Raw genomic sequence first — 26363 nt, forward strand, 5'->3', positions numbered from 1 at the left:
GGTAGATCACCGCCGGTAGCTCGAGAAACTTTGTAAAACAGCGTTGATCGGCTGCGTCATTTGGTATACTGGCCATATATGAACTGACTCCCAGATGGTTTGCTTTTCATAGGGTACATATAGTTGACACCAAGATACGGAGGATGGTCGATGTATATGGAGTATCTTAGCATTATCATATGATGTTTATAGACCGATTGGAAACGACTCTTCTTCACAGTTTCCTGACTCTTTCAAAGCTGAACAAGTTCCTCTCTTTTTTGTCCGAGTCGCTTCTAACATAGCCAGTTCTTCCAATCGGTTCTTCCGATATATTGCAAAGCTGCGTCAATGTATTTTCGTCTCCGTGATTGGCAATAAACCGGTGGTTGTTACTCTTCAAAAGTCCCACCACATACGCCCGCAATGGAGTGCCGTCCCTGCTGTATTCAACAGTGTAGGTTTCTACGACCGCCTCTCCCTCGGCCTGGCTGTCAACGACTGGGACGTCCATGTCAGTCAAAACATCTGGAAGGGCCTTCTCGCTCGGGTAAGGTGATCCATGTTTTCGGGGCTGAGAAGAAAGAACAACGACATGTTGGTAGCTTAGCACTCCGCCATTAGCTAGGACCAATCCATGATGAGGGCGTCCAGAGGCCTGTCTGAGTTGGTGAACCATAGCCGTGATAGCCTACATATGTAATTGTTAGTAAAAAGAAAATTATCAAGCCATGGATCTCTAAAGCATCAAATGACCTACATGCATAGAGTAATTGTTCCCAGCACCTCCAAAGGATGTTAACCCTCCAAGGAGTGTAATAGGTTTTGGTGGGTTGACAATCGGCAACCCCAAATGCTGACAGGCGAGTTTGGGAACGATAGGAAAACAGCTGTTGGATTGGTTATTTGACCCATGTATATTTCGAGTAGAGCGCACGCATGGGTCACATACGAGTAAAAATCAAAAATATCAATATCCTCCTTTTGCAAACCTGAGAGATCCAGAGCCGTGTCTAGCGACCTAGAAATCGACGGGCTTGAATAGAAATTCGGGCGTTCCCAAACTATATCGGGTGGGTGTTATCGTTTTGCGTTCCCAATGAATTAGGTGGTCTGCATAGGAGTGACCTGGGAGGTGGTATATGTACATACAGTTGCTACTGTCGGCCGTTCCTGCACCAGCCAAAGGATATATCCACCGACTTTCAGGGACACCGAGCTTTCGTGCAAATTCAGTGCTCGTTATAAGGCAGGCCGCGGCAAGATTGACCGTATTAAACGCGTTCATGAGAAGGGGATCTATGCTGCAAGTTAGATGTTATGCAAAGAGTATGAAAATCACAACGCACTTACATGGAGAACAGATAAGACGGTTGCGTTTGGTCACAGTTCCAATAGACTGAGGCGTCTCGGCCGGCTTGCCATAACTCCAAGCCAGAGGATTTTTCTCTGCCACTCTGGCAAATTCGCCATATAATTCAGCTGATTCCCGGTGGTTGTCCTGTAGTGACTGGGAGCGACGAGCTCTAAATCCGTTCTCGTAAAGTGGGTATATCTGGACTGGGAGCCCGATAGAATGGATAGAGCCCAGGTCTGATCATATTAAGGTCAGCGTGGTTTTGTATTGAAACCCAGTCATAAGGCGTTCGTATACTCACTTTCCTTCAATTTCATATTCTTCACGGAAAACACGCCAGTGACAGCTTCATCCGGCTGTGTCCAACCGGGTGGAGGCATTTTCTTTTCCCGCGCGAAAGCTTCGACTTCAAAACAAGCGTAAGTTCAGCAAATCTGTCCTGGTAAAGGAAATATACCTGACCATAATACATACGTGAGGCCAGCGCTTCGCCTCCTGTAACCAACGCAACGTTGCTTTGTCCCAGGGCAACACGACGGGCAGCTTCATCGAAGAGCTTGCAGGGAGAGTTGCCACCATTGTCGCTATAAAATTTGTGTTTTGGTTGAACCCCTAACCTCTCAGCAATTGAACCTGGTAGATCTGGATATGGCCAAGTCCATGTCCTGACAACATCCACACTGTCAATGCTCGACCTGAGTTGATTGACTGCCTGGCTTGAAACCTCAGAGTCCTTTATTGCCATTTCAACTGCTTGCAGGATAAGCTGCAGCGGCTCGGCAGCATCCTCGGTCGTTTTGGAGGCATTTTTTATATCACCGACGCCAATTACCACGGGTATTCTTCTTTGCTTCTCCATGATACAGCACTTGAGACAGATAGGGCTGAAAATTCAAGTGAAACGAACACGCCTAAGCTGACACAGAGAAAAGCTATAAATTCAATCCATTGGCGTCGTTGTTGCTGAGGGGTGTTCCTCATTTAACAGTAACCTGTGGTAATTGCGTTAAAGAGCGGGTACGGATTGACAAGCAGCTAAACGCTACCGAGGTTGCCAAGCTAGTTGACATCTTCGGGCGCCGAAGATCAGCTTGTTCCACTGTTGGGGATCCTTTCATATTCATGCCCCAGACCACCAAGTGAATGGCGCGCGGCGTTTGCGGTCGTCGCCATGATTTTAGCGACAGGTGGCGAATTTGCAGGTATATCCCCCACTGGAAATTCATCAGAGTAAGCAAAGCAAAAGGATGAGCAAGTTACCGTCAATCCATATGTGGGGATGCTTTGGGCAAGCTTGTCGCGCCGTTGGAATGGGTGGAGACCTGGTATGGCCTGGGGTTCTGTGAAAGCTGCAGAGCAGCTGTGGCTAGATCCTCTTGTTATTGATGCGTGGCATCGTCTCTCAGTTTGCGACAAAAAGCTTCTTCCTCTTTCTTTCTTTCTTTCTTTATTCTTATTCTTTTTCTTTTCCCCCCCTCTCTCTTTTTAATCTGGGCCGCAGCAGGAAAAGAAACCGTGTTGACTTGTTGACAGGATGTCATTCGGAGGTGAGCTGCGTCTTTGCAATCTGGTTGGCCCAAACCTGTTCGCGAGTTAGTTAACTAGTTAACCTCGGTCCAGCAAATGCGGCCAACACGGCTAATAGACATCCAACCGCGGTGAAGAGATCAAGCCGGGCGACAAAGGGCAGCTTGCTTGGAGTTGAAGGGATAAGATGAATAACGCTAGCCATGGACGTCCAGAGAGCATCAGCATGCGCTTTGAACTGGCCATTCCTGCTGATCCTGAATGAGGTTGTCTTTCGCCGTATGGAGTATACAGTCCATATGTGCTAATCGTTTGACTTTGATCCGCAAACCCTTTTCGTCTCAGGTTCCTGGATGAGGGGAGACCGACTCGGAAAACAATAATTGGGGATAACTATAGATTGCCAGTGTCTCAGGCGCCGGTACCTACCTGGCGCTCTCTCTCTCTCTCTCTCTCTCTCTCTCTCACTCTCACACACACACACACACACACTCACACACAAAAATACGCAATGGAGAGCAGCCTTCTTTGTAAATCTGGCATGCTGAGCGTACATGGCTGGTGAAGGAGGTGCTGGTTGGAACTTACGAGCGAGGCAACACTGGTGCTTGACACTTTGGAGACTGTACTAAGAAGCCAGAGTTGCCCCGGATGATATGCATTTACTCGGTGTCCATACCGTGATTAAGCAATTCCCGTAGTGAACACTGATTGAGAACCGGCGGCTAATCCATATCTCACTCGATCCGTAATGAAATGTTACTGGGGAGTTATTCGTTGCACCCCAGAAAAAGACATATTCCGGAGCAACATCTCGGGTTATATTGGCGTATGCTTGAGTTCCAGTTAGCCACGATACTGTCGTCTGGACGTCGCTATTCCGTTTGCCAGTTTGCCCCAGGCTAGTTTGAACAAACTCAGTTAAAATCGCAGATTCTCTGCCCCGGTGGGATCATGTCTGTCAAAAAGAGTTCACTTTGCGTGCCTATTTGAATGTCATAGCTTTGGCGTAACTAACTCCGCAGTTGCCCTGCTTTTATCCAAACGAGAAAACGAAGAGAAGGATGCTCGCAAGCCTGGTCGCATGTATGTAAAGTATGGAGCACATACATACAACTCGCTCATATGCAGTATTATCTATACAGAGGGTTCAAGGACGAATTCCACATCGCGGGGATACGGCTTGTCGCATACGTTCGCATCCTATTGCGGCAGCATTCCGAGCACGAATCTCATCAGTAACTTAGCTGGAGAGACGGGATGAAAGAAGAGACGCCAGGAAACAAATTTATAGTTGACACAATTTCTTGTCAGTCGAGAATATCTGCCATGAAAGAGTTGGTCTGGCTTCCCAGATGCCAGCCGTGTGCCGTCACCATCGGCAAGGGTTCCCTCCCTTTCGTTGTGACACGGGGAAGAGCCATATAGAATGCCTTCTTGTGTTCTGGACCTAGCACTTGAGAGCAGAGTGCCGTCCTCCGCATTACCTCGTTGATTCCACAGTTGTCTCGCGAGCTGCGAGATCAAAAGGTTTGCCAAAGCAAAATATGTACTCTGATGATCTGCAGCGGTATTGGCTTGTGTGGCGTGCTAGTTCCGTCATCAATTCCTCCGTGGTTAGCCTTGCGATTGGACTGACTAACTTATCAGCCGAGATCGCCAGGCTGAGACGCGCCCATCAGAGATCGAACTCTGCCACGAAATCCTCTCCGGACAACAGGAGCTGTGCGGTTGGAGCACTGGACAAAAGAAATAAAGCAGGAGTCCTAAAGTGTATTTTCCCCCCAGCGAAACTATTTACCCAGCTGAGCAGGTTAAGTTAGTGCTACAATGCACAAATTGTCCCCGCGCTACAATGAGGACAAGCAGGAAAAGGGGGCCAATTCAGCCCATCGCAGGTTGTGCTCAACCTCAAGCGGCACAGTCGGCGCCTGGCGTCTCCTTCGATGCCGGCGAAGACCAATTTTGCTCCTTGCAGTCTTCGCCTTTGTCTGCATTTATGTTTTATTCTTGTGGATTCCGTCCGTGACCACAGGCTTCTGGCATTGGCCGTGGTTGAGAGAAAAGCACCTCGAAATTCTTCCCTCTTGGTTGCACATGGCTTTGTCGTATCTCCTTGCGAGAGCTGCACCGTCGGTAGACATATCTCAGGGAACCGTCGTCGGTACAGTCTTGACCGACAGCTCGCTCCCTCGCCCGATCGAGGCCTTTCTTGGAGTCCCATATGGTCAACCACCAGCCGGCGAGAGGCGATTCAAGCGTGCCCAACCAGTGAAGCCGTCAGTTGCGGTCATCGATGCCTCGAAATATGGCAAAAGGTATTCTAGGGCTCTGCTTCATTGTGACCGCAGCTACGTCCGTTGGTGTCGCAAGTTCTTTGCTTACTGTCGCTTGCTAGATGCCCAGCCGGCCCTCTCGGATGGACCGCAGACGATTGGGGCGAAGATTGCTTGAATTTAAACCTTTTTCGCCCAAAAGACAGGCCACATAATACCAAGTTGCCTGTTGCAGTTTACCTCCACGGCGGAGCGTTCAATGGCGGAGCCGGTACGCCACATCATTTTGAGACCTCAACAGCCCAGGTGTGCTCATGAGTTCTTTTTATAGGAAGATACCATAGTTCTGCAAACATGATATCGTGGTCGGAAGAGCCGTTTATTATAGTAAATTTCAATTACCGGTGGGTTGACTGTATATGTTCAGGTGACGACCACGAGCTGATCACACATTTGGACCGCAGACTGGGGGCTCTTGGATTTCTGCCTTCAACTATTACAGAAAAGGAAAATGCGCTGAATCTCGGTCTCCATGACCAGATTCTGTTGTTTGAGTGGGTTCAGAAGAACATTGGTGCCTTTGGTGGAGATCCTAGTCAAGTCACTTTGTTTGGACTCTCCGCTGGTGCTCATTCGGTGCGAGTATGTCCTTTCTGCGGGGAAATCGGGATCATCTAACACGCCTAGATCGGCCATCATGTTATGCACAAGACTAGATCGAAGCGCCTCTTCCATAGAGCAATAATCGATTCCGGCGCAACCACCGCTCGGGCCGTTTATCCCCCTAATAACGCACTACATAAAAGGCAATTCGAAGAATTCCTCTTGGAAGCTAAATGCTCCAACATTTCGGATGATAAGGTGATGCCTTGTCTCAGGAGCAAACCGGTACTTGATATTGCTCGTGCCTCGGAGAGGATATTCAACCGCTACAATCCCTCCGATCGATGGGCCTTTCAACCCGTCATCGACGGAGAAATCATCGACAAAGCACCCATCAAAAACTGGAAATCCGGGGTATGGAACAAAATCCCAATTCTCACGGGGTTCAACACAAACGAAGGTGCTCCATTTGTGCCCTCTAACATCGCAACTTCAGAAGAATTCGACGATTTCTTCCGTGCCTTGATCCCACCCTTGCCCCCTTCAGACCTCAGACTACTCAACAAGATTTACCCAGATCCACTAAAAGACCCCGAATCTCCCTACGTTGAACATCGCCAGATAAACGTCGGCCCGCAATACAAACGTATAACGGCCGCTTACGGACAATTCGCATATGTCTGTCCCGTTAGACAAACGGCACACCTGGCTTCCGAGGGCCAGAGGGAACCTGTATATTTATACCACTGGGCGTTAAACAAAACTGTCAAAGGGGGCGCCAGCCACGGTGACCAGGGTGAATATGAAGTTTACGGTCGCGGCGCACGCCAGTTCTCCAAGACACAGGAGACGATAGCTGGATTTATCCACGCGTATATTACGTCGTTCATCACGAAAGGTGATCCGAACCATATCAAGGGCGAGTACGCTGACAGACCGAGGTGGGACCGATTCCGAATGAAGAGTGCAAGGAGCGTGATGGTGTTTGGGGATGGAAACGATGAGCGAGCCGGAGGAGGGCATGTTGGCGTTGCGGCTCAGATGGGCGATATTAAATGGTGTGAAGAGGAATGTAACTTTTGGTCGGACCGAAGCATTCTTACGGAATCATAATGTAATCTCGAAGGGACTGGCTCCTACTTGAGGCATGGATATTTGAAATCATCAGAGCACCATGTCTAACTGACTGTATATGTGTTATGGAATATATAAATATATGTCCATGGTAACTTGGCGACCCTTGACGTCTTTTTACGTGGTAACATAGGGTTGCGCGCATCTACCCCCGGTTGGCTGAACTGGCGAATCAGGATCACCCCAGGGCAGGTGATTTTCTTGTCGACAGCCGAGGAGCACATTTACAATCAATATGAGTCTCTAAGCGCTTCTATGCATCATGGGCTCAGACAGAACATACAGTGGACTTCCCTCGTTCACTAGGCATGGTTTTACTGCCCTCTCCCACCAGCGATATCCTGGCCGAGCCTGTACCCACCGACCTTCTCCCATTCAACCTTCTGTCTTGTTATCGGTAGTTGCCGGCGTAAGCCCTTAAACGCGCCCTCCGCAAGTCTCCCAAACGCTTCGTTCAATTCTTGCTGATGCTCTCTCTCGGCCGCGGCGATCCGTCTAACGATCGTCTCCGCCGAGGTGGACTGTATTGGAATTGAGACCGGTTTTGTGTTATTAAGGGACACATTTCCATCCTCGTAATAATGGACATCTACATGGATTTTTCCGGTAATGGTGGTCGGCGAAGAAATGGGGACGTGGTAGATTGTCCGGTAGCGGCCGTTCCAGAAGTTGTTAGGCGAGTATTTATTAGCAACCAGGAGTATGGTCACGGACGAATCGTTATCCGTAGGGTAGACGCCGTAGGAGCAACTAACAAAATGTTCCCGGGTATGTGATGACAGGGATTTCAGGAGGGATTTGCTGCGATGCAGGCGATGTCAACTGTGCTGCCGACATGACTTGGGTGAGACGAGCTAGGGGCTGGGTCTTTTGTTTTTTTGGTTGGCTGGGGACTTAGGGGGGGGGGGAATATACATGAGATCTGAATTTTGCGACTCGAGCGGATGAGATTTTGGAGCAGAAGCTATCTGTATTTCAGTGGCCAGAGTCAGAACAGGAGCATGCAAATGGAGCAAGGGGAGAGGAAAACTCGCCTGAGAAACGTGGTCGAATTCGAATGCCGTCTGGCTTTCAACGTCATAATACCGACCGTCTTCCAATCTGTTATAAGAGCTCACGATAACCTGTAATTTTTTTTTTCAAATTCCAAGTTCTCAGCACATCGGATGGGTAATGGATCTCAATTGACACAGCAATGCCCGCACCTCCTGACTGCTGCCCGCCAGCTTCGTTGTCGTCAGCTGCGTCTCGTTATATGACCGGAAAGCAGGCTCAAGGGAATTAATAATATCGGGGCCGTCGGACGTGAGAGCTTTTATATCTATGAAGCTTCGCGGTTATCCAATTGAACCGGACTAGTTCCAGCCCAAAGCCTCCAGGCGTTCGACATCAGTATTGAAAGACCTCGTACATACCTGCAACAACATCATTGAGCTATACGAAGTTAGCATGCGAGAGATGTCAGAGAGGCCGTGAATCCATGAGCATCCGGCGCCTGACGTACCTCACCAGGAGGGGCGCCCTCCACGAACGAGGAAGCGATCTCGATGTTCGAAGGCATGGTCAAAACCGACGGCGAAAAGGGGGGCAGAAGGGGAATGAGGTGAATATATAATACAAGCAGCTACCGGCGGTAGACAGTCACTCACAGTCGGAACGAGTGTGATGTTTTGCTGTCCGATGGAGTCGAGTTGCGGACGGTCGCCTGTCGCCAGTTGTTGGTTGCGGGGAGAGGGCGATGATGGTTGCCAAGACACACCCGCATCAACAAATAGTTAACTACTTACTACGAGGGAACTAACAAAACCGCCTTCGCGCGAACCACGCTACTAAACTACTCGAATTTATTATTTCCCTTGAAATGCTATCTAGCTCTGTACTTGACATGAGCGTTGCTTCAAGCAATAAGGATACAGGATACAGAGAAAGGCGCCGAGGCATCCGCCGTACACCGATCTCGCCCTGCTCACATCCTCGCCATCAGAGCCTTGATGCCTGCCCAGGTTTCCTCACCGCTGGGCTTGATCTGCGACGCTGGAAGGACAAATCCATGTCTACCTGTGTCTCGCAGCTCTGCAGCGAATCCGAGTTCGAACCCGCCGACCTCGACCGCCCAGTCGACGCTGTCTCCATTGACCTGGTAGATTGTATTGCATGTCGGCCCAACTCTAAAAGAAGTGCCATGAACCGCTCTCAGCGCCTGAGCAAAGGCTGTCGCAAGGCTGATGTGCTTCTGGTGGTTTTGTGGAAGCCTGCTGCAGTGATATCCGTAGGCTAACCGGGAGGAGGTTGTCAGGCATCTTCAACTCTCTACTGTTTGGGACGGAGGGGTACTTACGGGTCAGGAAAAGCTGGGAGTACGAGTGCCAATCCACATACATCTTGACTCCTTGGGACCGTGCAACACTCTGCATAAAGCGGGTATGTGCCTGGACCTCGGGTGAGTCGCCTGGTCTCAAGCCTTTTTAACGGTAGCGGCGGTTAGTCTCAATTCGTCACGCATGGAGCTCCTATGCAGTAATCTTGAAACAGGTACGAGTAACATGCCTCTGAATGTCTCGGCGCTGGGGTTCGACGATGATCCCCTTCCCTCCCATTGGTATGGATAATTGCGGTTCAAGTCTGTTCCAATATTGTTGTTTCTGCTGGGCTGGCGATTCTTGCGCCACAATCGGCTCCTGCTTTGGCTGTAAACGAAACCTAATTCGGCCGCATCAGTGGTTGCTCACGGATAGAATAGCGTCGAGGGGGTGTACCGTCGGGATTTGTGATCGGGAAAATGAAGAAGTCATATTTATCAAGAATACTCTTCACTGTCGCGTCGGATCGTTCTGATAACAGACTCGATGCCATGTATTCGACGACCTAGATGCAAGCTGTGAATACCTGAAGGATCGTGCGTTGCCTATCATTGCAGGGAACGGATCTTCGGGACGGGAGATCATTACCATAGTGGTGATCCATTCACGCGCGTGGATTGTTCCATGCCAAACCACGCCAGGTTTCCCCTTTCCACGGCTGCCCCAGATGTGGATACCCTGGAGCGGACGCCTCTCATAAGAGTTCCCAGCGGTGATCAGCTCCGAGTTGTCGGGGTACTGAGCTTGCAGATCCCTAAGGAACTGGAGATGGTCATTGTAACTGTGATAGCTATTGAACCAGGCATCGGTGAGGTTTCCTGCTGGGAGGATGTCAGCGAGATCGACAATTCTCCGGCATCTTCTCCGCCGATCGATTTCAATCAGGGTCCAACGTACCTTCATATGTGCTGACTACAGCTGATTCAGCGTCGATTGAAGCTCCAAGATCTTCATGCATCACCTCGACCGTCAATCCGGCAGTGGCCTCTTCGAAGGCAGAGAGCTGGCTTGGTGAAACCACGACATCTGCAGCAGATCCCGCCGTCTTTGGAAATTCCCAGGTGTCAAGCTCCAATTCCTTGATGATCCTAACAACTTGGGCGAGGTTCTGGTCCACTGTCGGAATTCGGAAGACCTTGTATCCATTATACTCCGATCCTAAGGAAGGGATGGCCGCGGCGAGGGCTGAGCCCAAAAGTGCCGAAATCGCTAAAAGTACCTTCATAGCGCAGAGGGACGATCTGGACGATCTGGACGATCCGGACTATAAACGGCAATATGCTGAGCCACACCTCAACAGCTGCCTCTTCTGCGCACCAAGTGCTTCAAAACTACTCCGTACGGGAGCATCAATTTATATAATATATCATTAGGTATTTTAGGACTTAATAGTCCTCCCCAATGTCTTGTCTTCTGTCACCTTTTGATAAGCCCAGGTGGGCGTGTTTTACCTGTAAGCGGTGTGATGCTCGTCGGCTGGGCCTAAGATTCCCGCAAACCGCCCAATATATCATGCTACGCGAGGACGAGAGCCTGCCGCTTCGAATACCCGGATCCGTCGTTGCAAGGGTCATGCTTCTCAATTTCACGTATAGTTTTGTCATGCAGAACGGTCAGGATAACGGCTGTGTAATATCAACTTCATTGACAGGGGATAGCGTCATGTCAATAATTGACGCCATAGTGCAACCGTCATGAGCATATTAATCACCAGGTTGCCATGAGAGCTGAAAGCGTTTTTCAGCTCGCGTAGCACCCGGTTTTATCCCCCGCGAAGAACCGTTGAGGGGAGCCCACTGCCAAGTGTGTCCACCCTTCTTACTTGATTATGTGCATTGCCCCGACTGCTACTATCAATTTAATGACGATATTGGGCCGAGAGCATCGGTAATTGGGAGCCATTGGATTTCGTCCCCGGAATGAAGGATGGCCTGCGGCGGCTGCTTCAAGGGTGGTTGCAATGGGGGTGTTCGGCGAAGTGGGACATCTTAATGGAGGACACGGAGTATATCGTTTGATTGAACTGGACAACTTTAAGAGAAGCGAGGTCCTTGGGTTTGCTTTTTCGATCAAGATCAGCCGAACTACAGTGGGGATATGACGGTCTCCACGTGCGGCTAGGTATCTGAACCCCAGACCTATCTCTGCTTGGCAACCCCAGAGTGTCGATGATCTGCAGCCTGCCAGCGCCTCCGTGGTCCGACATCCATACTCGGCTGCGTGGGTTGATGGCGGCAGATCCAAAGGGAAGAGCCGTGTTGAAGATGAATGAGCTCCTACGGTTACATCACAACATCACCCCATGGCTACGGTCCTTTTTTCTTTTTCATTTTCATTTTTTTTGTGTTTTCGGACTTTGCCGGGCCTGACGAACTCCACAGCTCTGCAGATACAAATCCTGCATTGATAGCGTTATGCTGCGCGCGTGGCGCGAGTAGTTGCGTTCTCTCAACTGCTCCTACGACGAACGATGTAACTCCCGGCAACTAGCAGCTTTGACAGCAAACTTTAGGAAAGTGGAGAGCCGATACTCCGTATGAAGACCTGAAATGAGACTCAGGCGGGGGCAAGGTCCCAATCCGTTATCAGTACGACGTTCATCGTCAAAGACCAGCTTTTGGACGACCCTATATTGATCAGTAGGCAGGGTAGAAGGAGGCGGGTTGCTTTATTGAGAAATTAACAGCAGATTATGATGCCCGGAACATTCCACGCGTCCAAATATTTATCCTCCGAAAGGCGAAATTTCTCGAAGCCCGTCGTAGATATTGTTCGAAAGGTACTCGGCAGACAGGGAACATCTGCAACAATTCACAGCCCATGTTTCCGCCTGTATGCTTGTCCGTGTTGTTTTGTTTGAAAGCCATCTTCTGCTGGGCAGAAAATACAGAGGGAAATTATCTGGAATTGGTGTTCCTGAAACACCAGTTTGTTCTGAAACAAGGTGATGCCAGCTCTGTGGAAACCCATCTAGACCATTGTGAGTAGCCATCTTTCAAACCGCAGACGGTGATGATAAGCCAGCAAATTGATGGGAACACGGCCGAAGAAGTGCTCTCCCCAGCCGTGGATGAAATATCCCGCGCTTGATCGATGAACAGCGCTCCTGTCGAGCAGAGTCTTCTGGAATAATCTCACGGCTCCCAGTGTGGTGAAGATCGCCTGATGCCCGGAATCCCTGCTCGGATGATCGACAGGCCAATTCACCACGCAGACCCGGGACTCCGTCCAAAATACGACGTTTCGGGCCAAACTTCCAGCCTCTCCACCCGCTCATATCATCCCACACAATCCCGAGGTCATGTTTGGTCTCTGCCAATGGCGCTAGTGCTTGCTCAACGGCTCGCTTGCACTGTCGGCCTATCAACGTCGCGATCTCCAGGAACATTTAACAAACTTTTGATCTGCAGGGTTTAAGGTGGCCTGCAGCAAAGAAACCCACCCCCACATGACGTTGAAGAGAAGGGCATCAGGGCAACTTCTTTATCAAAGTCCTTTTTATTTTTATTTTTATTTTTATTTTTACTTTTATTTTGTCGTTTGTGTTTCTCGCCACTTCCCCGCGAATAACCATATTACCCAAGTCTCTTCATGCACCTTCGAAGAATCCGGGGTTCTGGGGTTCAGGGGATGTCAATGCAAGCCACAGACAAGACGCTTGTACTCCGTTCATCGCTATAATTAACTTCCGTATATTTTGCTAAGACGCCTTGTGTTTTGGAACGATGAGCCGAGTCGACATCCGACTCTTGCTCCTGGAGAATCTTGAACCACATCCAAAATTGTTGACTTCACCTGGTCGGCGAACTCTCCAGGTCTTTCGAGCAATGACGGCCCGAAACAATCCGGGGCCCTGGTCCTTGATCTTAGTTTGAGCGATGGCACTTTGGAAGTGATCTTCATTGCGGTTGTCCCTTTTGATGAGATCTCAACTCTGGCGGGGCACCATGTGATCTCTTTCGCCCCTCTGACCGGGGTCCGCTGCCATTGCTATGCTGATATTGGCTCCAACCCACCAAACAGCGTGGTTGACTCGATCGGTCATTTAATAATCAGGACTTGGTTGAGGTGGAGTCACTAGGATGGCCTCAGGTCTCGCTCCGCGTGCACGGGTGATTGGACTTTGCTACCCAGGTCCTCGATCCAGCGTGAAAGGCGTGATATCTGCACGGATCGATAATACCACCCTGGTTCTGAGGTGCGAGATGGCACAATTCCCAATCGGGTAATGTTCCAAGAGCTACCTCGGGGGCTGTTTTTGATGAGAGGGCGGCTAGCGCATGTGAACTTGTATCAAGATTGTCCATGGCCATAAAACGATATAAGCCGTCTCTTCCCTCCCCTCGACGACGGAAAAAAAAAAGAATCATCCAAATCCATCCGGACATCAGTAGTGATCCGTCTTTTGGTTGTTCACAATGGTTTTTCTCGGCAAGATTCTTCCACTCGCCCTGGCGGCTCTCTCCGTCAATGGAGCAGAAATCCTCTCCGCCCCCGGTGCAGAGAACATTCCCAACGGCTACATCGTCGTGATGAAGGAGGGTACCTCTACCCAGGACTTCGATGCTCACCGTGAATGGGTTGCAAGCGTTCACCACGAGCGCCTCGCCCGCCGCGGCTCTACCAACGTCGGTGGAATGCGCCACACCTACAACTTCAACCAGGGCTTCATGGGTTACGCCGGTACCTTCGATGAGGAGACAATCCAGGAGATTGCCAACCGTGATGATGTGAGTAGACATCCAGGCCTCGGGAGCCGGTATCTTTGGTTGCTGACACATGTCCATCTAGGTTGCATACATCGAACGCGACCAGATTATGAAGGCCTCTGCCATCCAGACCCAGCGCAATGTCCCATCCTGGGGTCTTGCCCGTGTCTCCTCGCGCCAACCCGGAGGCAGAGACTACAGCTATGACTCTACCGCAGGACAGGGCGTTACTGCCTACATCATCGATACCGGTATCGATATCCGCCACACAGACTTCGGTGGCCGTGCCGTCTGGGGTACCAACACCGTTGACCGACGCAACGAGGACTGCAATGGTCACGGCACTCACGTTGCTGGCACCACTGGTGGTACCAGCTTTGGTGTCGCCAAGAGGGCGAGACTAGTCGCTGTCAAGGTCCTTGACTGCAATGGAAGCGGAAGCAACTCCGCTGTCATCGCTGGAATGCAGTGGGCCATGCAACACGCCAGCCAGAACGACCCCCGCCGGGCTGTCGCCAACATGAGTTTGGGCGGTGGCTACTCTCAGGCTAGCAACCAGGCTGCCGCTGCTATCGTCCGAGCTGGAATCTTCCTTGCCGTTGCCGCTGGTAACGATAACGTAAGTCTTGACTCCAATTCACGCATGCATGGCAAAGGCTGACCGACACCGTTTCTAGCGAGATGCTCGCAGCTTCTCCCCCGCCTCTGAACCAACTGTCTGCACTGCTGCCGCTTCCCACGTCCGTGATGGCAAGGCTTCCTTCTCCAACTGGGGCCAGCTCGGTATGTTTCTATCCCTGTCCTCTCCCACACCTAGTGGAACAAGGCTTTGGCTAACAATTCCGGTTTGAATAGTCGATGTCTACGCTCCTGGCCAGGACATCATCTCCGCCAGACCCGGTGGTGGCTCTCGCAGCTTGTCCGGAACTTCCATGGCTTCTCCCCATGTTTGCGGTCTTGGTGCCTATCTCATCGGCCTTGGCCGTGGCTCTGGTGGCGGTCTCTGCGACACCATCAAGCGGATGGCTCTCCCAGTTATCAGCAACCCTGGCAGCGGTACCACCAACCGCCTCATCAACAACGGCGTCAGCCAGTAAACGCTTAATTCCTCGACGGATCCTGTGAGATTCGACCTCTCTCAGAGAAATAAAAGCCCAGGCTAAATGTTCAGGAACGATATGGCTTTTTCTTCAACCCTTGGGAGGTGGAAAATGAACAAAAACATGGAAAACATTTTACGAAATTGGCTTCGACAATTTCAAGCCTTGATGATTTTCTCTCTCTTTTGCTTGTCCATATTTAGATAATTGCTTCAAGCTGTACATATTGAACACAATTGTCTTCAAGGCACTTTCGAAAACTGTTCACACCTGAAGAAGCCTTAAATGGTTCGCTCGTCGTAGTTCAAAACACATGGTCAAGGTCAGGCAAAGTACATAACCAAGGGAGTCTTGAGAGCTGCCCGGAGAAAATCGCTTCGACACAGCTGCGATGATGTCTGAAGAAGGTCTGCTGGACCATACCTATCAGCTTGTCAGCGAAAGCCGCGCTTTTGATTCGGCGGGACAGTTGGAATCCAAACTACGGCGTGGTACTCCGCAGCTTGCTGATCATCAATAGCTGATAGTAGTTGGGTATGGAATCTATCGGAAGGCAGAGAAATATTCGCCATTGAAAAAGATTCTGCGGATAAATAGTAATAGTGATAGTAGGGATAATAACTCCTTAGTTTAGTCCCCTAAGATTGCCAATAACTCCAAAAGATGAACCCACAAATAATAGTAATCCGTAGGAATCGAGATACAGCGAGAAAAAATTGTCGCACTCCGCTTACTGTTAGTAACAAGTCCTCCTACTCCAACCTAATCAATGGTCATGTTCATGAATCCCTCGTTCGCTTCACTCATACCCTGCAAACCGACTCGCTTGACAGTCTGTGAATGTCCGCTACTTGTGCTCTGGGTCGACGTTGGACAAATTTTGGCTTTGGACAGATGACCTGACTGACTGCTCTCTGGAAATGAAAACGCTTGAGATTGACTTGGGCTGCTCTGAGTACTGGTGCCTGGAGAGACCGCACGACGCTTAAAGGAAGCGAGGTCAAGGTCGAGGTCATCAACTCGACGCCGCTTGCTCAGTCTTTGCGAAAGATCTGTAGCCGCTTGAGACAATACGGCTTGGGGGCCGAATGGGCGTGGTTGTACAAACGAAGGTGTTGGATGGCCCGGTGGAGTTTGCATCACCGTATCTCCGACAGAATCCTTTGTTTTGTAGATAGAAGGGGGCGGCGTTTGATAGCGGTCGTCAAATGAATTCCAAAACTGTACCCCTCCAGAGTTTTCAGAAGCTTGTTGGTTAAAATCAGCCTTCGGTTGATTATGGGTTATGGTGGTATCTGGCTGATTTTCACGGGAATCCAATGGCAACGCCGAATTAATTAAAGAGGGTGATAGAGAAGGCACTGAGGTGTCACTCTCCCGCACCTGTCTAATAACTTCGGCCTCTTGCTTTGCTTCGCTCTCAATTGGAGCGCCTTCTTCCATCAGAGTTGCCTTTATTCGAGCAAAATTTTTGGTTTTCGGCTATTGCATGTTGAGTTAGCAAAAGTAAGTCTTACGTATTTCCCAAACGATGAAATACGACTTACCAATAGGTTCCCCCGTCTGGTTACTGCTCGGCGTATTACTCCGCGTCGGGCCAACTCCGGATTGGAACCTCCGGCAATAGAGCCACTAGATGAGCTACTTATTCCCTGCTTGGTTTCGCCATCATCGCTCATATCTGATAAGCGCAGGTCGTTTGTCCCGAGACTCAAGCTTTCCCGACGTGACTTGACATCAGCAATAATAGCTTCCTTAGAAAAATACCCCGACGGGAACGTTTCGATGCTCTTTATCACAGGCGGGGACCTTGGCCCTGGGCTAGGCCTAGAGCTAGTGCCGCTTGTGCTGGTTGAGCTATGTCTCGTCCGACCTCGATATCGTGCCCGCTGGAAGCTCATAAGACTGGGCTTCGTACTGGGTAGATTATGTATCCAGTCTGTCGCTGGGCTCTGAGCCACATTCGGAAAAGGTGCGCCCGATAGATTATGCGTAGACCTGGAAGGCTGGGGAGTGGAGATGGTGGGTTCTCCCCGTTCCAGTGCAAGGAGGGACCCATCATCCTCCTCATCGCTGCAACTTGAGGAATCTGAGTCCATCATATTTATGCTACTCACAGAGCTAGATATCATGTTCCTGTCACCATGCCCGGAAGCTGACCAGGTGTAGTTGTGGGAGTTGTTCGGGGAGGCAAAGCCACCATTATTCCCTGCACGGCGCTGGGGAATTGTCACACCTCTACCACTCACAACTGGAGAAGAATCTGGGGATGCTTCGGCTAATGTTGAGTGGTGTAGATTTGTCGAAGCCCGGGAGAAATCCAGCCCCCTCGATCGTCGCGGCAACACGGAGGAAGGCGAAGTGTAAATATGGGCCGAATCGAGCTTTGGGGAGGCTGGGCCGCGACTGAAAGGACTAGAAAAGAGTCTCGGGGGTAAATTAAGGGAAAGGCCGTGTGCTGGGTTATCTTTCCTCTGCGGAGTTGCCGGAGTCCCGACGGAAGAAGCGTCATCCTTACTAGAATTAGAGGGTCGTGATGGCAGCGGCGTGCACGAACGGGACGGAAATTCAATAGCTGCTTCGGAAGGTGCCGGCTGTTTTGTCGTGGCATCGTTCTCTAGCAAAGCGGTATGTTCTTTGGGGGTGGTGATGTTTAGATCGGTGGTTTGGGCCTGGGATTGCTCCAGCTGTGCGGTGAGTTGGCTGGATGGAGCTTCTGCTGGGACCCATGATAACGCGACCCGTGTCGTATCCATTATCCACAATCGAAGGGTATGATATAGAAATCCAACATATACGGCGGTCAATTGCGAAGGGGGACTGTCCCTACGGAGCGTTTTTCGACGTAGGCGGGTTGTTGGGCGCGTAGAAGGGATATATAACACTACCTGGCGCGTTAATAGTGACGCCAAAGTGAGATCACCTCTGCAAAGTAATTATGTCAATGTGTACCTACAGGACCATCAAGTCTCGAACAAAACAAGACCTTGGCCCATTCCTCGTGGTTCTTTAACGGTGACATGCTTAAATGGAAGAGGGACATGGCATTTGCACGGCGTAGCTTCACGGTGGATTGCATGACGACAGAGTCGCGAACGGGGCGGCGGTGCTGTAGTTAACTAGCAAACTTAACTTAACTAGTAGAGTCACGTGATCCACCACTCATGGGCCCGAACATCGACGGACAAGCTCCTGTCTACCTCACGGATCAACTCTGCTATCTTCATTTCATAGTGGCCTCTTGGGAAATCATGACCGTGACTGTGGAAAGACTCTCTCATCGAGGAGGGCTCGCACAGCTTCATCAACTCTAAACCCCCATGGCGGTTGTCAACCGTCGGGCATCATACGTGCAGTGTTGGAATATCGATTAAACGTCCTTGAACGGCTGCCTCGTATCGTGCACCTCCCATGCGCCCGTCAGTCATGAAGAGTATGCCATCGGCAAGTTGTGTCGTCTCCAGGGCCATTATGTTCCGCCGAAGCTCTTCGGGATCATAACCAGGGTGTCTTTCGTTCTCTTTTCGCACTCGGATATTTGATGGCCGAAGGAAGATCCCCTTCAACTCTCTCTCGGGAGCGGAGTCGTCTACGATGCCCACTCTCGCCTCCATATCTGAAAGGCGGAATATTTCCTGCGGCGTGGCCCTGTTGATAAAGGCCGCCCAGCGAAAAATTCGTTCGTGTGGAAGTTTCCAGGGGTTTTCTCGAAAATCTCGGATCATGAGCTGCGCTATGAGCCCAGCGCCAACCGAATACCCAATAGCACCATCAAAAGGGCCTTCATGCTGAATTAGCTTGACGACCTCCTCTTCGGTCCGCAAAATCGACTGCGGCGATAGAGGGATAAAATAATTGTATAATGGCAACTGTGAAAAAGAGGTCGTGAAAAGAGACCAATTGCCAAGTTCAATGTAAGCTACGAGAGCAGAAGCCTTAGTATTCAAAGGACCTACACATACCTTCAGTATGAGGAATGGCCCCTTGGATGAATTCAAACTCGAAGTCCGGTAAGTCGGTCCTTAGAGAAGCTGATCCTTTTATTAGAACGCAATCCATAATCCTAGTCCGGAAACTTTACCTGTCTGAAGTTTGAAAATCTGAAGAGCTTAGTGTCAGTGTGGATGTGCTCTACTGAATGAAAAGAGTACCTGCCTCGTTATTGGATCCTCTGCCATGAAAACAAAGTACTTTCATTGTGTGGTCCTGGTTCCTTAGATCTATCTAACTGCCGGATATCCTGTTCAGCCAAATTGCATTATCAACCCTTTTGTTTCAGAGCTACAAAAGCTGCAGAAAACAGTGAATAGCCCCCTTTTGTGGCACTATTGCACCGGGCGGCCATCTGGTATGTATTCAGCTCCTCTGACGCGATCAGATTATCTTTTTCCTAGGTCTGTCTAACCAAACATCAGTGTAACCCACACTATATTGGAAATTCAACCATGCTGGGAGTTTCGGGTGTTTTAGTTTCACCCAGTTCGGAGCTGATGGTATGTCTCTCTCTCGATGACCCATCCTGCCACACCGAGTTATTCAAACGAAGTCCCATGCCTGTGGTCTGCATTTGCTTCCTCTTTAATTGTGTTCGTTTTACATCAAATCCCCCCCTCCTTCTCCCCCCAAAGCAAGGACCTGCGCTGTAAGGACCGTACCTTTTGTGGATTGCACGTACCTCCTCCGCATGCGTACCTAAAGTGCATCGGCACGTTGACCACCCCCTTGAATTCCCCCTTTATGCCGCCTGATCGGGTCCTCAGAATTAAAAATTGCCGAAATTGATGCCTCCGGCGAATGAGGCTCCCAATCTTATTAGGGGCTCACATCCAACCAGGCTGTCTCCTTCACAGCTTATTCCCCCAAAACCGGGAAGTTGCGAGAACGGGATCGATTCAGAGGGATGAAGAGAACGCGACAACAGATTCCGAGGACGGGTTACATTTTAACCAGTTCCAGCTAGCAGTAGTAACATTGGCGCGATGCATATGCGCCCTTATGGTCTCCATAGACGTCATTATCCTAGGTACATACATCCTTGCCGCTGAAGCTGTTCCCCACGCTTACATAGTCTAAGCAACCGCTATTCCGAAAATTGCAGGCGGAGTTCGAATCCCTTGGAGATGTTGGCTGGTATGGATCATCGTATCTATTAACCCAAACCGCTCTGCAGCCAAGCTTTGGGAAGCTTTACAGTCATATGAAGTGGACATTTTTGAGTGGCATCTTCATATTTGAGCTTGGCTCAGTGATCTGTGCCACTGCAACTTCGTCCATATTGCTAATTGTTGGACGGGGAATAGCGGGGATTGGTGCTGCGGCACTTTTCTCGGAGGATTGAACATTGTTGCTGAGACAGTTCCACTGAGGAAACGCGCCCCTTATATCGCTTTACTGTCAAGCATGATGGCCGTGTCTAACATCATCGGTCCTCCTCTGGGAGGAATCATTACAAATCGCCTAGGCTGGCGGTGGTGGTATTTCCATCCGCTACGAGTTCTTCGAAAATCCTAAGCTGATTTTTCCATAGTTTTTGGGTTAATCTTCCATGTGGCGGCGCAGCTTTTGTCGTAGGCCTCATCTTCTTGAAGGAGATGGCTCCTCCATCTGCTGGCCTAAGCATCACAAACCGCCTTGTAGAGTTGGATCTGTTGGGTGCAGTCCTCCTTCTTGGTGGCATTACCTCCTTTGTTCTGGCGAGAGAATGGGCGGGGAATGTCTATCCCTGGTCTGACGCTAGGGTATGGGGCTGCATTGTGGCAGCTAGCCTCGTGCTGGCTATATTTTGTGTCCTTCAATGGCACCTTGGAGACAAAGCCACGCTTCCGCCGAGATTGTTGTTTAAGCAGAGAACTATTTTCAGTGCATCTCTTTTTTCTTGCTTCCTTGCGATGGGATTCTACATGTGAGCTTATCTATCTATTATTTCCTAAGCAATGGACTGACAGACCACGTGTATAGTCATGTCTTTTATCTACCCAGTTATTTTCAAGCTGTCAAAGGCTCTAGCCCCGAAAAGTCTGGCCTTGACGGAGTGCCCTATCAGGCCAGCAACACGGCAACATCCCTCATTGTCGGCCTTTTGGTTGGCTTGGTTGGCTGATATGTTCTGTTTGTCTGGTTTGGCGCCCTAGCCTTCGCCATCGGCTCTAGCCTTCTCTATACGGTCGGGCCGAATTCATACACCGCCACCCTGATTGGCTATCAATTTATTACGGGGGTAGGTATGGGAGCTTCTGTGCAAATTCCATACATTGCCGCGCAGGTGGTTTCAAACAGAGACGATATTTCATCTGCTGGTGAGTATTTTGTCTTGACCCTCCTCTCTCCCGTATAATTTACTCATTTATCGGCCTGTAGATGCGATTATGATCTTTTTCCACCCCAGATCTCTCGCTCGCCATCGGCAGAAATGTGTTTACGGGTAGTCTTCAACAAATTCTTCCCATTGAGGCACCGCTTGTCAATTCAACGGTAGCCATCAACGTAGGTCCGACAAACCTACGCATCGCCGTGCCGCCGGATCCGCTCGGAAGAGTGCTAAAAGCATACACCACTTCGTTAACAACAACCGCTATATCACCCATTGTCACCGATTCTGTTGCAATTCTTTGTTCCCTTTATTAGAGCAACGGAGTGTAAAGGGGACGAACTTGCTGACCGGAACGAGTTCAACAAACTGAGGTCCATAAGCGAGAAAATCTCTCCAACGCTCCCAGAAATTATGTGCCGTTCATTTAGGACTTGCGAGAGGAATAAATGGAACGTTATGAACTAGAACCCAATCCGCACCAATAATAGCACATGTTTGTCATACTAGGGAAGCATGGGCTGTACAACAATTTCCAGTATATTTCCGAGGATTTCATGCAACTTCAATTGCTGTGAAACTCCGTCACGCAACCCCAGAGTTGAAATGTCACCGATACCCATCCTGGTTCCCGGTCCCACATGAGGGCCAATGTGTATGCCAGCGGTTGGGGTAACTTAGCATTTCAAGGTCCCAATTGTTGTGTGTCACTACCAGCAGGGGAAAAAACGAATCAGATCGGCTGGTTTGGTCGACATTTTTTAATCCCAATGCACAAAAGACCTGAAAATATCCCACCAACCCAGCGTGCATGGGCTATAGTATGTGCTGGTTATTGTACATCACTGCCCCGCCTGGAAAATTCGCACAACCGCATCCTTCAGTAAACTACCGAAATATTGGTTACAATCAAAACGAGAGTGTTTGAAGCACAGTCAATGTGCAAGGAGTTCACAAGGAGTTCGCGTCCAATGCAACAGAGCTGTCAGTTCAAGAAGCCGAATGGTTTGAATACAGAAGTATGTTGCATCCATACAGTAGCAGTATCATCCTGCTGTCAATGAGCACATTTAGGTGACCAGATGGCTGGTCATGCCTCCCAATATTTGAATCTCCTTTCTCGTCCCCGCGTATCTAGTGGAATATCCGGGGAATAATAGTCTGCGGAGCTGCCTTCGAACACCATAAACCTAGCAATAACCGCTTAACTTCGGACTACGAGTCTGCCAGTTCAACAAGCATTTTATTTCTCAGTTCTATGGATTAGCGTAGAACAGTCTGGTATATCGTTGCCTACAGGGGCCTTGGAACCTCCATGCCTGTCTCCCGAGAGATATGGATTTTTTCATCATGCTATCTTCCATTGGCGGCGTGATGGGAAACCGTGGTCAGGCTAATTATGCGGCCGGAAACACCTAATAGGATGCTCTCGCCGCGCATCGGGTATATCTGGGTTTGCCAGCCACATCACTTGATCTGGGTGACCTGCTTTCCGTAGGTTATGTAGCCGAGAACCTCCAACAACTTCACAGCGTAAATCCTGTGGCTTCCCTGATGGATGCTATTCGTGAAGAAGATATCCACCGTATGGTCGAATATCATTCCAACCCGAAGAATTTTGCCACCAGACCCTTTCAAATAGCCTCAGGATTGACACCAGCAGCACAGTACGCGTCCAACGCCATACCTATACCCTCGTGGATGCATTCGCCCCTTTTCTTACAACTGGCTTCAACCAGCTCCACCGCTACGGCGACGCTGCGGAGCGACGACGCCGATTCGGTCATAAGCGTGGCATCAAAATTAGGATCCATAGCATCTATTGCTGAAGCCGTTTCCATTATTACCGACGCAATTCGCTCCAAGCTCTCCAAGCTCTCCAAGCTGCTGAGTATTTCTGTGGAAAACATTGACGGGGGGAAGAGTGTGAGCAGCAATGGCATCGACAGCCTTGTGGCCATGGAGTTTCGTACGTGGCTTGCGAAGGTTATTGCTGCGGATATACCCCTTCTAGAAATTCTATGCACGATGCCCATCGCAGGAACCGCAGGGCTGAGTATGAAGGTGGCGATGGCGAGTAAGCTAGTTCCAGAGGCTTTAAAAACAGAAGACAAAATATTGCAGCATCACTGAAGAGTTGAATGGTAGCTGGAGGGTATGTACCCAAGGGGATGCGGAAGGCATTTTATTTCGGGATCTAATGGTTTTTGGTGGTTGACTTGCACAGTTTTGCTGCGACGGCCTGTCAATGACGAATTTATATAACTAGACCAGTTAACTGAGGCTGAATCAATGCTAACCCAAAATTAACCGCAGCCAAACCAACAGGAACCTTCAACAAGGACAGGGGGTGCCCCCTACCAATGTAAATTGACTCGCTGTCTACAGACAAGGTATGGAACAAAAATATCTAAACGACCAACACCTTGCTAGAGTATATGATTAGTTTGTATCTATATCAATGTGGACCGTTAAGCTCGGCTGCTTATAGCTATACACGATGAAATTTCCTCTCCGATATCATCCGGTTCGTTCTGCGCTAGGGTAATGTGGCCGATTTGGATGGATTCACTGCATCTGATATTCGGCTCCAGAATATTCTGGTCGTGGGGAGTTGCATGGTTGTTCTTCATCTCCCAGACCCCGATTAACACCACTGACAGCTACGTAGCCACCGCTTGGTCTGGAATAGGGAGTATCGCAGTCAATTGACTTCAGCGATGGATAGTATCTGCGATAGGTAAAATACGCCGTAAAAAGTCCCAAAAGAGACCCGACTGTGACATCATATACGTCATGACGATAGTCCGCCAATCGCGACATCGCAATCATCAGCGCTCCCAGCAGAGGAGCCGCAGAGAAAAGGAAACGGGCTAGACCAGAGCGAGGTCGAAACACGTGCAGTTGCCCCGCAAAAAATCTATTCATCACAGGAAAAGCAATGTTATCAGTAAAATTGTTCCGGTGTTCCCGAAGAGTAGAAGTTGAGGCGTGAACATACAGCGAAAGGTACCCGAGCCCGCCAAAAGCAAAGCTGCTATGACCACTGGGGAAGCTCCTCCAACCTTCATGTAGAATATGATGATCCGTTTCCAAGCACACGTTGAAGGAGACCAGGGTGTGAGCCGGTGTTCCCTTTTCAGGTTTACACCGGGAGATCAAATCTGGCCTCGGACGGCCCACGGCATTTTTGACGACGTCTGTCAGAAAGGAAGTGAGTATAAGAGTCGCTAAAAATCCCAGTATCGTCACATGGGTAAAGTGAGAACCGGAACGCGTAACAGCTGCCCATATCCCGATTATCATCAAAGGAAGGATGCCAGCATAGATGACAGCCCACACTATGTTAATGACGAAATGAGCAAAAGCACGCGACATCAATTCTCGGCTATGAACTACGCTTACCGACCGGGACTCTCTCCACGACAGCGAACGGAAACTGTATTGAGCCATTCTCCAACGAGAACATCCGGTGGAATGGCTCTACAAATATTTGGATCTACACGATAGCCGTTTTAGAAGAGAGCAACAAAAGCATAGATGGAAGGCAGGGGTACTCACGATAAACCACCCTGCGGTGATAATAGCTAAGCTAATGTAATCTGCGGCATACGAGCGGTACCAAAAGCGAGCGACGGCGCCTAAGCAGCCCGGTTTAGCAGAAATACCTGACGGTTTTCGATTCCCGTGCAGCGGAAGGTCATTCTGAGCCATTGCTCTGGAGAAGCGGATGGGGCAAGGGTAGGCGCTAGATCATGGTATAATATGGTTTATTGAGATCGGAGGATAGCCCTACGTCCATCTCTACGCGGCAAACTTGAGAAACCTTTGCCTGATCGTAGAGAGGACAAGCGGGTCAGAGCAGAATCGTGTCTCTGAGCTTCGGCCGGGCGTTTCTGGACGGCGTGTTGAAAGTGCTGACTAAGGCCGAGGTCGTCATCGGCCCTCAGTCGAGCGACGCGACCCACGACCACCAGCAGTAGCAGCAGCAACAGCTCCCGACACAGCTCCCCACGACAGCTCTTGGTCGGGTCAAAATGGAAGAAGGGGGCCAGCAAAAAGGGATCACGGCTGCATTTCCTCCTCCACCTCCGTTTTGGAAGAACTTTACCCCCGAAAATCTAGAAAGGCTCGAGAAAGCAAAGAAAGAGGCCGAACCGCAAGCTTTGAGCCGCAAATGGAGCCCTGAAGCTCTGCATGCTCTCAAACTTGCCCCGGAGCTTCGTTATCTTGTGCCACCAGAGCTCCCGAAAGAAGGCTCATACTCCCTCTTTGGCGAGGCGCAATCGGTATGGGCTCCTGCGTTAAAGAAGTTTTGCGTCGCTAACTGCCTTCGGCTAATAGCTGTCCACTCAACTACCATCGCTTGAAGAACAAGGAATTGAACAACTCTATCCGTCTAGTCTTACAAATGAAACGGCCGGTCCATCACCAGATCACGCTTATTATCTTTTGAAAATCAGCAAATCCCTCTTACTTAACTTCCTAGAATTGGTGGGCATCCTGTCGATTAACCCCGAACAATACGAGCCAAAGATTGAAGATATTAGGAATCTGTTTATTAACGCACACCATTTACTGAATTTGTATCGGCCTCACCAATCCCGAGAGTCACTTATTACGATGATGGAAGAGCAACTAGAGCAGGCGAAGGAGGAGATCCGAGAAATGGAGCAGACGAAGGAGCGCGTGGAGATATATCTCAGAGAGCTGGAAGCAGAGGGACGTAACGTATCGCCGAATGATGAGCCGGTCCAGACCCCGGAGTCAGGACCTCACAATACTAAAACACAGACATCAGAAAGCCAAGCAGATGGCGAACAAGTAATGTGGAAGCTCCTGGATGAAGTCGAAGAAAGCTGAACCTATCTCTGAGATATTCCGGCTCTCTCATTTTTTTTTTTTTTTTTTTTTTTTTTTTTTTAGGCCGTTATGGGCCGCTCTAACCCAGCCGTTTGCGCCACGCAAGCCCAACGGTTTAAGTCGCTTTTGGTGGGCAAAATGAAGGTAA

At 49.8% G+C, this 26363-nt stretch overlaps 10 protein-coding genes across 10 annotated transcripts; 4 read left to right on the forward strand and 6 right to left on the reverse strand.

Moving 5' to 3' along the window:
- Positions 1 to 158: 158 nt before the first annotated feature.
- Positions 159 to 2281, reverse strand: D8B26_001787 (uncharacterized protein). Its single transcript, XM_066123635.1, has 7 exons — positions 1811 to 2281; positions 1638 to 1742; positions 1333 to 1572; positions 1132 to 1278; positions 932 to 1043; positions 740 to 869; positions 159 to 670 (listed from the first exon to the last, which is right to left on the reverse strand). The coding sequence occupies exons 1-7, from the start codon at positions 2193 to 2195 to the stop codon at positions 215 to 217; spliced, it is 1575 nt and encodes a 524-aa protein (XP_065979710.1). The 5' UTR covers positions 2196 to 2281; the 3' UTR covers positions 159 to 214.
- A 2679-nt stretch (positions 2282 to 4960) lies between these two features.
- Positions 4961 to 7079, forward strand: D8B26_001788 (uncharacterized protein; the record flags this gene model as incomplete). The annotated part of the gene is made up of 5 exons (XM_066123636.1): positions 4961 to 5181; positions 5262 to 5410; positions 5471 to 5543; positions 5604 to 5775; positions 5827 to 7079. The coding sequence occupies 5 exons, from the start codon at positions 4961 to 4963 to the stop codon at positions 6853 to 6855; spliced, it is 1644 nt and encodes a 547-aa protein (XP_065979711.1). The 3' UTR covers positions 6856 to 7079.
- A 22-nt stretch (positions 7080 to 7101) lies between these two features.
- CAP1 (F-actin-capping protein subunit alpha) lies at positions 7102 to 8576 on the reverse strand. Its single transcript, XM_003065759.2, has 6 exons — positions 8381 to 8576; positions 8292 to 8310; positions 8082 to 8197; positions 7911 to 8000; positions 7792 to 7844; positions 7102 to 7677 (listed from the first exon to the last, which is right to left on the reverse strand). Exons 1-6 carry the CDS (start codon positions 8435 to 8437, stop codon positions 7191 to 7193), a joined length of 822 nt encoding a protein of 273 aa, XP_003065805.1. The 5' UTR covers positions 8438 to 8576; the 3' UTR covers positions 7102 to 7190.
- A 266-nt stretch (positions 8577 to 8842) lies between these two features.
- On the reverse strand, positions 8843 to 10461 carry D8B26_001790 (uncharacterized protein; the record flags this gene model as incomplete). The annotated part of the gene is made up of 6 exons (XM_066123637.1): positions 8843 to 9150; positions 9215 to 9337; positions 9424 to 9576; positions 9633 to 9741; positions 9825 to 10057; positions 10134 to 10461. 6 exons carry the CDS (start codon positions 10459 to 10461, stop codon positions 8843 to 8845), a joined length of 1254 nt encoding a protein of 417 aa, XP_065979712.1.
- A 3193-nt stretch (positions 10462 to 13654) lies between these two features.
- SUB7 (subtilisin-like serine protease) lies at positions 13655 to 15162 on the forward strand (the record flags this gene model as incomplete). Its single annotated transcript, XM_003065761.2, has 4 exons — positions 13655 to 13966; positions 14028 to 14564; positions 14623 to 14728; positions 14801 to 15162. The coding sequence occupies 4 exons, from the start codon at positions 13655 to 13657 to the stop codon at positions 15040 to 15042; spliced, it is 1197 nt and encodes a 398-aa protein (XP_003065807.1). The 3' UTR covers positions 15043 to 15162.
- A 448-nt stretch (positions 15163 to 15610) lies between these two features.
- On the reverse strand, positions 15611 to 18044 carry D8B26_001792 (uncharacterized protein). Its single transcript, XM_003065762.2, has 2 exons — positions 16593 to 18044; positions 15611 to 16527 (listed from the first exon to the last, which is right to left on the reverse strand). Exons 1-2 carry the CDS (start codon positions 17799 to 17801, stop codon positions 15808 to 15810), a joined length of 1929 nt encoding a protein of 642 aa, XP_003065808.2. The 5' UTR covers positions 17802 to 18044; the 3' UTR covers positions 15611 to 15807.
- A 345-nt stretch (positions 18045 to 18389) lies between these two features.
- On the reverse strand, positions 18390 to 19104 carry D8B26_001793 (uncharacterized protein; the record flags this gene model as incomplete). The annotated part of the gene is made up of 2 exons (XM_003065763.2): positions 18390 to 18964; positions 19008 to 19104. The coding sequence occupies 2 exons, from the start codon at positions 19102 to 19104 to the stop codon at positions 18390 to 18392; spliced, it is 672 nt and encodes a 223-aa protein (XP_003065809.2).
- A 3802-nt stretch (positions 19105 to 22906) lies between these two features.
- Positions 22907 to 23485, forward strand: D8B26_001794 (uncharacterized protein; the record flags this gene model as incomplete). Its single annotated transcript, XM_003065764.2, has 1 exon — positions 22907 to 23485. The coding sequence occupies one exon, from the start codon at positions 22907 to 22909 to the stop codon at positions 23483 to 23485; it is 579 nt and encodes a 192-aa protein (XP_003065810.2).
- Positions 23267 to 25184, reverse strand: D8B26_001795 (uncharacterized protein). The gene is made up of 4 exons (XM_066123638.1): positions 24914 to 25184; positions 24758 to 24851; positions 24354 to 24693; positions 23267 to 24272 (listed from the first exon to the last, which is right to left on the reverse strand). The coding sequence occupies exons 1-4, from the start codon at positions 25064 to 25066 to the stop codon at positions 23921 to 23923; spliced, it is 939 nt and encodes a 312-aa protein (XP_065979713.1). The 5' UTR covers positions 25067 to 25184; the 3' UTR covers positions 23267 to 23920.
- Positions 25185 to 25389: 205 nt separating this feature from the next.
- MED7 (Mediator of RNA polymerase II transcription subunit 7) lies at positions 25390 to 26246 on the forward strand (the record flags this gene model as incomplete). Its single annotated transcript, XM_003065766.2, has 2 exons — positions 25390 to 25641; positions 25697 to 26246. The coding sequence occupies 2 exons, from the start codon at positions 25390 to 25392 to the stop codon at positions 26213 to 26215; spliced, it is 771 nt and encodes a 256-aa protein (XP_003065812.1). The 3' UTR covers positions 26216 to 26246.
- Positions 26247 to 26363: the final 117 nt, after the last annotated feature.

Source organism: Coccidioides posadasii, chromosome 1 (genome assembly GCF_018416015.2).
Source record: "Coccidioides posadasii str. Silveira chromosome 1, complete sequence".
Classification (NCBI taxonomy): domain Eukaryota; kingdom Fungi; phylum Ascomycota; class Eurotiomycetes; order Onygenales; family Onygenaceae; genus Coccidioides; species Coccidioides posadasii.

Bases quoted from the DNA above. Each gene is read 5' to 3' on its own strand.
- D8B26_001787 (XM_066123635.1), bottom strand. From the start codon at position 2,195: ATGGAGAAGCAAAGAAGAATACCCGTGGTAATTGGCGTCGGTGATATA. The intron at 1,044-1,131 runs GTATGTACATAT...CACCCGATATAG, and splicing joins AACGGCCGACAGTAGCAACT to TTTGGGAACGCCCGAATTTC. The intron at 671-739 runs GTAGGTCATTTG...TTACATATGTAG, and splicing joins GGAACAATTACTCTATGCAT to GCTATCACGGCTATGGTTCA.
- CAP1 (XM_003065759.2), bottom strand. From the start codon at position 8,437: ATGCCTTCGAACATCGAGATCGCTTCCTCGTTCGTGGAGGGCGCCCCT. The intron at 8,001-8,081 runs GTGCGGGCATTG...AAAAAATTACAG, and splicing joins TGGCGGGCAGCAGTCAGGAG to GTTATCGTGAGCTCTTATAA. The intron at 7,678-7,791 runs GTATATTCCCCC...CCTGCATCGCAG, and splicing joins TCGCAAAATTCAGATCTCAT to CAAATCCCTCCTGAAATCCC.
- D8B26_001792 (XM_003065762.2), bottom strand. From the start codon at position 17,801: ATGGATACGACACGGGTCGCGTTATCATGGGTCCCAGCAGAAGCTCCA. The intron at 16,528-16,592 runs GTAAGTCGTATT...AACATGCAATAG, and splicing joins CCAGACGGGGGAACCTATTG to CCGAAAACCAAAAATTTTGC.
- D8B26_001795 (XM_066123638.1), bottom strand. From the start codon at position 25,066: ATGGCTCAGAATGACCTTCCGCTGCACGGGAATCGAAAACCGTCAGGT. The intron at 24,852-24,913 runs GTGAGTACCCCT...GCTATCGTGTAG, and splicing joins TCACCGCAGGGTGGTTTATC to ATCCAAATATTTGTAGAGCC. The intron at 24,694-24,757 runs GTAAGCGTAGTT...TCATTAACATAG, and splicing joins CGTGGAGAGAGTCCCGGTCG to TGTGGGCTGTCATCTATGCT.